The sequence below is a fragment of the Myotis brandtii genome, unplaced genomic scaffold (genome assembly GCF_000412655.1).
Source record: "Myotis brandtii unplaced genomic scaffold, ASM41265v1 scaffold38, whole genome shotgun sequence".
NCBI lineage: Eukaryota > Metazoa > Chordata > Mammalia > Chiroptera > Vespertilionidae > Myotis > Myotis brandtii.
This window is the reverse complement of record NW_005364596.1, coordinates 5,621,199-5,632,970: the sequence shown is the minus strand read 5'-3', so window position 1 is coordinate 5,632,970 and position 11,772 is coordinate 5,621,199. Positions and strand designations below refer to the sequence as shown.

General features: G+C 36.3%; 1 protein-coding gene across 7 annotated transcripts in view; it reads left to right on the top strand.

Moving 5' to 3' along the window:
- The window catches only part of TET2 (tet methylcytosine dioxygenase 2), a 124,561-nt gene that overhangs the window by 95,258 nt on the left and 17,531 nt on the right, over positions 1 to 11,772 (top strand). For 5 of the 7 annotated variants that reach the window (XR_001363325.1, XM_014544757.1, XM_014544755.1 and 2 more), the window contains one exon: positions 9,971 to 10,121. Coding sequence is in view for 6 of the 7 variants with exons in the window: in XM_014544757.1 (XP_014400243.1) it covers positions 9,971 to 10,121 (151 nt within the window). In the remaining variant the exon portion in view is untranslated. Of the gene's footprint in view, positions 1 to 9,970; positions 10,122 to 10,471; positions 10,489 to 11,772 lie in introns of those variants that run through there. The other 2 variants (XM_014544760.1, XM_014544759.1) reach the window with 2 other exon arrangements.

The following is an 11,772-nucleotide window of genomic DNA, read 5'->3' as shown; positions in this document are numbered from 1 at the left end:
TCTCTATGGTCTCTGCCTTTGGTCCTTGGTTATCAGGGTTCTCTCCTGTGAATTTTCCATTGATTATTCAGGAAGCCTTTCCGTATTTTAGGGATGTTTTTGAGAGGTAATTCACATTCCATAAAATTCATCCTTTTAAAGTACAATTCACTGTTTTAGTATATTCACAAAGTTGCACATTTTCATTACTTCCGAAAGGAAACCCCATATACATTAGGCAGTCACTTCCCATACTCCTCTCCCCTAAATGTCAACCACTAATCAACTTTCTTCTCTATACATTCACCTATTCTAGGCATTTCATATTAGGGGAATCATACATAGTTGGCCTTTCTGTCTGGTATTTTTTACTTTGCATAATGTTTTAAAGGTTCATTCATATCATAACATTAATCAGTACTTTACTTTTTATTGCTGAATTGTCCACTGTGTTTATATACCATATTTTCATTATCCATTCTTCAGTTAATGGAAGTTTGGGTTGTTTTCACTTTTGCATATTATCAATAGTGCTGCTATGAAAACCCAGGTGAAAGTTTTTGTATGGACATATGTTCTCATAAGAAAATATACTTAGGAGTGGCACTGTTGGCCATATGGTAATTATAATGTTTAACTTTTTGAGGAACTGTCTGACTGTTTTCTAAAGCAGCTGCACCACTTTTTATTCCTCTCAGCAACATATGGAGGTTTCACTGTCTCCACATCCTCACCAAAACTAGTTACTGTCTTTTTGTTTGTTTGTTAATCTGAGGATATTTTTCCATTGATCTTTTAGAGAGAGTGGAAGAGAGAGGGACAGAGAGAAACATCGATGTGAAAGAAACACATCGATTGGTTGCCTCCTGCATGTGCCCCGACCAAGGCCCGGGCTGGGGAGGAGCCTGCACGCAAGGTACGTGCCCTTGACCAGAATAGAACTCGGGAACTTTTGGTCTGCAGGCCAACGCTATATCCACTGAGCAAAAGCAGCTAGGAGATTTTATATATATACTAGAGGCCCGGTGCACAAAAGTTTGTGCACTCGGGGGGCGGGGGGAGGGGGGTCCCCCAGCCCTGCCTGTGCTTTTTTTTGATGCTCTATCCACTGGGCCAAACTGGCTAGGGCAGGACTTATCTTTTTTATGATAGCCCTCCCAGTGGGTGTGAATTGTATCTCATGAATTGGATTTTCATTTCCTAAGGACTAATGATGTCAGGCACTATTTTATATGCTTTTGGCCATTCGTGTTTACTTAATTCTTTGGTCATTTTTAAATTGTTTTTTTGAGTTGTAAGAGTTAATATATCCTGGATACTAGAACCTTATCATATATATGGTTTGCAGATATTTTCTGTAGGTTGTCTCTTTACTTTCTTAATAATGTCCTTGAAGCACCAAAGTTTCCATTTTTAAATAAAATTAATCTATTTTAGATATATTGCTTATACTTTTAGTGTCATATCCGAGAAACCATTGCCTAATCCAAGGTCTTCAATATTTACATCAATGTTTTCTTCCAAGTATTATAGTTTTAGCTCTTACATTTAGGTCTTTGATCACTGTTCATTTTATGATATGAGTCCAACTTCAATCTTTTGCATACGGCTCTCCAATTGTCTCAGCAGTACTTTTTTTAAAGATGTTCTTTATTAGGTGGAGGAAAATTTTTCTGTTCCTAGTTTGTTGAGTATTTTTATCATTAATGGGTGTAGGACTTTTCTCAAATGTTTGTTTCTGCATATAATAAGATGACCATGTGGTTATTGTCCTTTATTTTTAAAAAATAGATTTTTATTGATTTCAGAGAGAAAGGGAGAGGGAGAGAGAGAAAAACATCAATGATGAAAATCATTGATCGGCTGCTTCCTGCATGCCCCACACTAGGGATTGAGCCCAAAACTCGGGCATGTGTCCCACCAGGAATTCAATTGTGACCTGGTTCATAGGTCGATGCTCAACCACTGAGCCATGCCAGCCAGGCTATTTTGTTAATGTGGTACATTATACTGATTGATTTTTGTATATTGGACCAACATTGCATTTCTGGGATAATGTATGTGTAATTTTTTTATATGTTGCTGGATTTCATTTGCTAGTATTTTATTGAGGATTTTTACAAGTCTATTGATAAGGGACATTGGTCTGTATTTTTTGTGTGATATCTTCAATTTTTGGTATCAGGATAATGCTGGCTTCATAGAATGCATTGAGAGGGGTAGAGAGATAGAAACATTGATGAGAGAGAAACATCATTGATCAGCAGCCTCCTGCACGCCCCCCTAGTGGGGATCAAGCCTGGAACCTGGGTATGTGCCCTCACCAGGATCAAACTGGTGACCTTTTGGTTCCTGGGTCAGTGCTTAACTGCTGAGCCACACTGGCCTGGCTTCAGTTAGTTTTTGATTGCTATTTGCATAATACCTCTTTTTCCATTCTTTTATTTTTAGCCTATTTGCATCTTTGAAAATAAAGCATGTCTCTTATAGGCAACATATAATTGAATTGTTTTTAATCCAGTTATTTTTTTTCAGTTTCTGCCTTTTAGTTGTATACATTAAATGTACATTAAATGTAATTTACTGATGATGTTGGATTTGTCTGCCAATTTACTATTCATTTCTATATGTATTTTTTGTTTCTCTGTTCTTTGATTACTGCCTTATTTTGTGTTCAGTAAGTATTTTCTATTGTACCATTATAAATACCTTATTATTTCTTTTAATGTCATTTAAAGTTATATTTTTGTAGGTTGCACCCTGGAAATTTTTATTAACATCTTAACTTATAACAACCTAATTTGGAGAAATACCACTTTAATTACAATGGTATACAGAAACTTTGTTTCTGTATAGCTCCATTCCCTCTTCCTTTCTACTATTATTGTTAAACTTTCTTTTTATGCATGTGTGCTCATTAACATCCTATATAATAGCGGTGATATGCAAATTGACCATCACGCCATCACACAAGATGGCCGCCCCATGTGGTCACAGATGGGGGCCACAAGATGGCCGGCAGGGGAGGGCAGTTGTGGGCAATCAGGCCAGGAGCGGAGGACAGGTGGGAGTGACCAGGCCTGCAGGGGAGGGCAGTTGGGGGTGACCAGGCCTGCAGAGGAGGGCAGTTGGGGGTGACCAGGCCTTCAGGGGAGGGCAGTTGGGGGTGATCGGGCCAGCAGGGGAGGGAAATTGGGGGCAATCCGGCCAGCAGGGGAGCAGTTAGGCGTCCATCAGGCTGGCAGAGGAGTGGTTAGGCGGCGATAAGGCTGGCAGGCAGAAGCGGTTAGGGGCAATCAGGCAGGCAGGCAGGTGAGCAGTTAGGAGCCAGCAGTCCCAGATTGTGAGAGGGATGTCCAACTGCTGGTTTAGGCCCAATCTCACAGGGATCAGGCCTAAACTGGCAGTCAGACAGCCCCTGAGGGGTCCCAGATTGGAGAGGGTGCAGGCTGGGCTGAGGGACACACACCCCCTGTGAATGAATTTCGTGCACTGGGCCTCTAGTAGATTTATAATTATTGCTTTATGCAGTTACCTATACATTAGATAGGAAAAAAAAGTTAAAAACAAAAAATACATAATATATTTTCTATTTATCTATATTTATGTTTTCATATCCATTCAAGTTACTGTCCTGTGTCCTTCCATTTCAACACGAAAGACTCCATTTAGTATTTCTTTTAGAGCAGGCCTAGTAGCAGTTTATGCTCTCAGATTATTTATTATGGGAATGCCTTTTTATTAATTATTGAAGGATAGATTTGCTAAATATAGAATTTCATAGTTGACAGTCTTTTTCTTATAGCACTTTAATATGTCATCCCAGTGCCTTCTGGCCTCCATTTTTTTTGATAAGTTATCAGCTGTTGGAACATCGGCTTATTGAAACTCTTGTACCTGATGAGTTAACTTTTCTTTCTTACTGCTTTCAAGATTCTTTCTCTCTTTGGTTTTTAACAGTTTTATTTCACTTTTAGGTGTGGAGCACTTTGAGTTTGCAATTTGGAGTTGGTTGAGCTTCTTTAATGTGTAGCTTAATGCTGTTCATCAAATTTAGGGATTTTTTTGGCCACTTTTATTCAAACAGTATCTGTGCTAGATACTGTCTTACTCTCCCTTCCACAGGTCTCTGAGGCTCTATTTACTTTCATTCTTTTTCTCAGATTGGATCATCTCAATTAACATATCTTTAACTTCTCTCCCCACTACTTTTTCTTCCTGCTGCTCAAGTCTGTTGAGCCTCTCTAATGGCTTTTTTATTTGTTATTGTACTTTTCAGTTCCAGAGTTGCTGCTTTTCTCCTTATTGTAGTTTCTCTCTCTTTTATCTCATTTATTTAATAAAGCATTGTTTTTCTACTTTTAGTTCTTTAAGCATGGTTTCCTTCAGATCTTTAAACAGACTTGAATAGTAATTCAAAGTCTGTCTAGTAGTCTTACATCTAGACTTCATCAGTGACAGCTTCTGTTGACTGCTTTTATTCCTCTATATTGATCATACTTTCTTGGTTTTTTTTTGTATGTTTCATAATAGTTTGTTAGAAAAAGACCTTTTTAAGTAATATAACATAGTAACTTTGGAAATTAGGTTCTCTTCCCACCTGAGGATTTGTTATTGTTATTGGTGCTATTCTTGTTTATTTGTTAGTTCAGTGATTTTTCTGAGCTGTTTCTGTAAAATCTGTATTCTCTCTTATAGGCAGCCATGGAAGTATATGGTTGGCTTAATAATCAACTAATGGTTAGACAGAGATGTCCTAAGGTGCCTAAAAGCAGTAAGTCTCCCACTCATTGCCAAGGGGCATGCCTTCAACATTCAGCCAGGCAATTTATAGCTCTAAGCATGTACTTAACTTTCTGGTTCCCACGAACATTTTGGGACTTTTTAAAGCCTCCCATGTACATCTCATTTCAAAGCTTTTAAGTTAGCCGTTTCCCCCCTTCAACTGTTACCCGCCACCTCAGGCAGCCACAATATTCAACAATTGCCTCTGACTGTTTTTAGCAAACACCTCTGGGAGGAAAGTCTGTGCACACTAGGTGAATTCAAAGTCAGATCAAATGAAGAAGACATCCTTATGAGTGGAGTCTTCTAGAGAATTACCAAATAGATAAAATGATGACACTTATCTGGGAATGGGGCTGTGGGTGATATCCAACCTAATTCTGCTGCCTCTAGTTGTTGCCAGGGTGATTTTCACCATAAATGAGGGTTTTCAAGGCTGCTGTGGAGGTCAGGGTAGAATGGGAATAGAGAAAGTTAAAATACCACAAAACTTATTCTTCCCACCAAAATTTCATTGCTTTTCTTGAATAACTGCTCCTGGAAAGCTACAAGCCTTTTGTTAATTTCCAGATTTCTCAAAAGTTGATTCTGGCAATGTTTACTAGTATTCTCATTGCTTTTATGGTGGAGAGGATTTTCAGAGATTCTTATTCTACCACCTTTGCTGATATCTGTAAAGTTATCATTTATATTTATAACAGTTTTTCTGCATTTATTAGCTGGAATTCTTTAAAGAATGTTTCCTTATCAACTCTTTGGTTACCATTAAATATAGTTTGTAAACAAATGACAGAATAAATTCATGGTAAGCTGTGAAATTTCTGAATAGTGATTTAGTGCTTTAGTATTAATCCAAAAATCATCAATTAGTTTGTTCTTTTTTTTTAGTGTCACTATTAACTCATGGATTTTAACCTATGTTCAATAACAAGTTCTCTTCATGTCACAATATAGAGAAGTAAGTTCAAAATAATATCATTACTACTAATACACTATTGATATTCAATAAGGGCAGAAGAGCAATGCATGAACAAAATGAGAATTTCAGTAAAGAGATGGAAAATATTTAAAAGTCCCATACATAAACCACAAAACTGAGGAATACATAATTCAACTGAAAATTTTACTAAAGGGATTCAACAGTAGACTACACCACTGAAATAAAAAACAGGGCAAAGAGCAGAGGAATTCATCCAATCAGAGGAGAAAAAAGAAAAACAAAAATCAAACAGGAGTGAAGACAGCTTAATAGTTTATAGACGTGAGGACCAGTATATACATTATAGAGAACCTAGAAGAAGAGAGAAAATGGCAGAAAGCTCACTTAATAATAGCTGAAAAATATCTAGAGTAAACATGCCAAAACTTCTGAGATGCAGCCAGAGCAGTTCTAAGAGGAAGCTTTATAAAAATAAATACCTACATTTGGGGGGAATATCTCAACCTAACTTTATACCTTAAGGAACATGATAAAGAGAAAAAAACTAAGCCCAGAATTAGCAAAAGAGGAAATAGCAATGATTAGAGTGGGAATAAATGCAACAGGGACCAAAAGACAATAGAAAAGATAAATGCAATAGAGATTTTTAAAATTGAATTTATTGGGGTGACATTGGTTCACAAAACCATACAGCTTTCAAGCGTACAACTCAACACATTTGCACACTGCATCATGCACCCATCACCCAAAGCAGTCTCTTTCCATCCCCATTTATCCCCCATTTGTCCACCTCAATAGAAACAAATAGTCAAACCTTTAGCTACACTTACCAAGAAAAAAAGAGGGAGAACTCAAAGATATACAATTATAAATGTAAAAGAAGACTTTACTACTGATACCACATAAATACAAAGGATCATAGAGAATATTATGAACAATTATATACCAACAAATTGGACAACCTAGAAGAAATAGATAATTTCCTAGAAACATAAAGCTTACTAAGACTGAGTCATGAAGAAAAGGAAATTTTAACAGAACAATTAATAGTAAATATATTAAATCAGTAATCAATATCCCCATATGAAAAGAAACCTGAGACACCCAGAGAGCATTATGCTAAGTAAAATAAGCCAATCAGAGAAAGACAAGTATGATACGATTTCATTCATATGTGGAATCTAATGAACAAAATGAACTGACAAATAGAAACAGACTCACAGTTGTCAGAGTGGGGAGGGGGAGGGAGAGTGGGTGGGTGAAAAAGGTGAAGGGATTAAGCAAAAAAAAACAAACCGAAAACACACAATAGTATGATGATTACTAGAGGGAAAGGGGGGTGGGAGGAGGGAGATGAGGTTATAAGGGGGGATGAATGGTGATGGAAGGAGACTTGGGGTAGTAATTACCTAATACAATATACAGATGATGTATTATAGAATTGTTCACCTAAAACCTATATAATTTTATTAACCAATGCCACCCCCCAATAAATTCAATAAAAAAGAATAATTAAAAAAAAACTCACAAGAAAGAAAAATCCTGGACCAGATGGCTTTAATGGTGAATTCTACCAAACATTTAAAGTTGAATTAATAGCAATCCTCCTTAAACTCTTCCAAAAAACTTGAAGAGAAGAGACCACTTTCAAATTTATTTTATGAGCCCACTATTAATCTGGTACCAAAACAATGGGCACTATGAAAAAAAGAAAACTACCAGCCAGTATCCCTGATGAACACAGATGTAAAAATACTCAACAAAATATTAGCAAACCAAGTTCTATAGTGCATTCAAAGGATCATACACCATGATCAAGGGGGATATATTCCAGGGATGTACATATGGTTCACCATACCAAATCAGTCACTAATCATTAGGAAAATGCCAATCAAAACCACAATGAGATATCACTTCACTCTTGTTAGGATGTCTATTATCTAAAAACAAGAGGTAACAAATGCTGGGAAGAAAAGGGAACCCTGTATACTATTGTTGGGAATGTAATCTGTAACAGCAACTATGGAAAATAGTATAGAGATTCCCTAAAAAAATTAAAAATAGAACTACCATATGATCTAGGAATACCACTTCTGGGTATATATCCAATAAATTTTTTTAAAATATATTTTATTGATTTCTTACAGAGAGGAAGGGAGAGGGATAGAGAGTTAGAAACATCAATCAGCTGCCTCCTGCACACCCCCCACTGGGGATGTGCCCGCAACCAAGGTACATGCCCTTGACCGGAATCGAACCTGGGACCCTTGAGTCTTCAGGCTGACGCTCTATCCACTGAGCCAAACCGGTCAGGGCTATCCAAGAAATTTTTATCTCAAAAAGATATCTGCACTCCAATGTTCATTACAGCATTATTAATAACCAAAGTGTGGGTACAACCTAAGTGTCATCAAAAGGTAATGGGGTAAAGAAGATGTGGTATGTGCATACACACACAGGAATACTATTCAACTTTCAAAAAGGAAATCCTGACATTTTTGACAACATGGATTAACCTGGAAGTCATCCTAAATGAAATAAGCCAGACAAATACTGCATGCTATCACTTACATGTGGTATCAAAAACAAAAGACAATCAGACTCATAGAAGCAGAGTAGAAAAGTGGTTGTGAGACGCTTGAGACGAGGGGAAATAGGAAGAGACTTACAAAAGGATACAGTATTTCAATTATAAAATTAATAAGGCCAGGGGATCTAATGTACAACATGGTGACTATAATAGATAACACTGTACGAAATATTTGAAATTTGCTAAGAAAGTAGAACTTAAAATTTTCTTTCCACATCAAAAAATAAAAAGAAAGAAAGAAAAAAGATAAATATGTGAGCTGATGGATGTGTGAATTAACTCAATGGAGGAAGCCTTTTGCAATGTATACATTATGTCAAACCATCACGCTGTACACTTTACATATCTTACAATTTTGTCAGTTATACCTCAGTAAAGCTGAACAAATACCTACTTAATATAGTTTGGCTAGTAGGTTGTTTTATCATGTTTTTTTGTTGGCTTCTTAACTTTATTTCTTTATTGCTTTCAGGATATATTGACTTGGGCTGTGAGGTCACAATAGTGTATTTTATCCAAGAACTAGGGAGCACTCACATACCCATCAGTAATAGAATGGTTAATTTGTGGCATATGATGAAAAACTAAACTCCATGAATAAATACATAAATAAAGCATGATACATGCAACAACATGGATGGGTATTATAAACATAATGTTGAACAAGGCAAGGCATAAACAGTTTATGCTATATAGTTCCACTAGAGGCCCAGTGCATGAAATTCGTGTACTGGGCGGGGGGGCAGTCTCTCAGCCCGGCCTGCACCCTCTCGCAGTCCAGGACCCCTTGCTCCTTACCACCCGCCTGCTTGCTGCTCCTTATAGCTCGGCTTGCTGCTCTTAGTGCTGCTGCAGAGGTGAGAGAGGCTCCTGCCACCACCGCTGCACTCACCAGCCGTGAGCCCGGCTTCTGGCTGAGCAGCGCTCCCCATGTAGGAGCACACTGACCACCAGGGGGCAGCTCCTGCGTTGAGCATATGCCCCCTGGTGGTCAGTGCACGTCACAGCACCAGTTGTTCTGGTCATTCCGCTGTAATGGTTGCTTAGGCTTTTATTATATAGATATGCATATGTATATATTTATGATAGATATAGTTTTGCCTATTTTATACTGTATATACAATATATTTAACACTAGTATTTTAATATAGTATTTTTATATTAACAGGCAAAATTATATACAGATATGTATATATATACATACACACTATATACAGTAGGTATACAGTATCCTATATATAGTATAAAAATAGGCAAAACTGTGTTTGTGTATATATATATAATTGCTAAAAATAGGCAATACTAATCTCTTCTAATAGAAGTTGCTTTTTGGGGGTAATGCCTGGAAGGAAGAATTAAAAGGAGATTCTGGGGTGCAAGTGTATGTTTTGTTTCTTCATTTGGATGCTACTGTCTTGGGCATTTCATTTATACGCTATGAAATTATGTTTACTTTCCTGTGTGTGTATTATACTACAATAAAATAAGAAGTTTTTTAAAATTGTGTTTTAAAGTCAATTAAAATAGTTCTTTTCTGATGTGATTATGTCAGAGCTTAATATAGAGTTAGATTAGATGTTGTTAAAAACTAATTTGCATGAAAACACTCAGAATATGAGATGGGTAGCATAGCTATTGCTATCCTCAGCCATGAACTTGATCCTTTGATTTCTCAGGAGAACCTGTGCCTGTCAAGGGCTGGATCCAGAGACCTGTGGTGCCTCCTTTTCTTTCGGTTGTTCGTGGAGCATGTACTACAATGGATGTAAGTTTGCCAGAAGCAAGATACCAAGAAAATTTAAGCTGCTTGGGGATGACCCAAAAGAGGTTTGTTTACTTCCTGATGTATAATCTCTTAATCTTTCATGGAAAATTGATGAGCACAAAAAAACAATATGGCATACTCCATTCACCTCTAACAAAGAGTTTCATCTCAGAGATGAATCAACAAAATTTTTGCTAAACTGTAATCACATTGTAATAATTTAAGTTAGCATAATAACCATGTTATATCAAAGTAATAGATAAAACAACATAAACTCTTCATGCCTATTGCCTTTTATATTTCTTTATATTTTATGTTAATTTCAGAGTTTTAAACAGATGTCATTTCAATATTAGAACTAAATGTTAACACTTCAATGTTAAAACTTTCGTCCATTGCACCCGTATAATAGAAGTCATGTTCGTGACTGCCGCATTCAGAAAAGGCCATTTCTAGTCACAGTTTCACACCAGGAGATTTGGTAATTTAGTTTCTGTAATGAATGCATTCAAGTACCTAAAACATACTTAGATTTTAATACAAAAGTATAATTTAAATAAATGAACACTGATTTCTCATTTAAGTCACTGATTTTTGTTTTCCTCAATAATATATATTTGTCAAAATATAACTTGTAGGTTTGTATCAAATTTTAAACTTTTGGGTAGCATGCATTCTAGAGTATGCTAATTGAATAATCAGGAAACCTCAGTATATTTAGCATTTAGATATGACCAAGTTTTTAGTTATTCTGTGCACCTCATAATTATCTTTCAAATTTTAAATGCAATTGAAGTAAACAATTATGCTATGGATATTATAATATTGATATGTCCTTTTAAATGAAAAATTTGTTACTTTATTATTTATGACTACAACAGCAAGTGAAAGTTTAATAAAGTACAAAAACTTTTGAAATTGATATAATTTTTTTCATAGGATCATTTTTAAAAATATTTTTATTGATTTCAGAGAGGAAGGGAAAGGGAGAGAGAGATAGCAACATCAATGAGAGGTAATCATTGATCTGCTGCCTCCTGCATGCCCCCTACTGGGTATCAAGCCCTCAACCAGGGCAAGTGCCCTTCACAGGAATTGAACACGGGACCCTTCAGTCCACAGGCCAGTGCTCTATCCACTGAGCCAAACCAGCTAGGACTGGGACTCATTTCCTGATTCTTACATATTCTGGATACGTAAAAGTACAGTATATTAAATTATAAACTTGGGAAACAATTGATCTTAGAATGAGAAAGTCTTAGTTGGATACATGAAAAATTCAGAAGTCAGAAGACACTTGAAAAATACTGAGATCTCTTTTACAACTAAAAAAAATTTCTCTTAGTAACTAAAGTAAAAGAACTCTGAAAGAAGTTCACTGGCTACTTACAACCAAAGGCCATAATTATACACACTCAGACATAAAAATATAACTGAAAGATTAACTTATTTCAAGAAGACAAGACCTATTGTTATTTTAGGCTCCCATGGGATCAAGAGGGTACAAGGGTGTATCACAGCACATAGCAATGTCTTATTCAACCACACAATTACAGGCACGTTCCCAGGTATGTTACATCTTCTGTAAAAATGAAAAATACTACCATTGTCAATAATCCAATTCTCAATTATTCTAAAGAAATTTGAAAAAATGGTAAAAGAACACAGGTCTTAGAGAGAAATGACTACAAATGCAGTAAGTAAAGGTCTCCT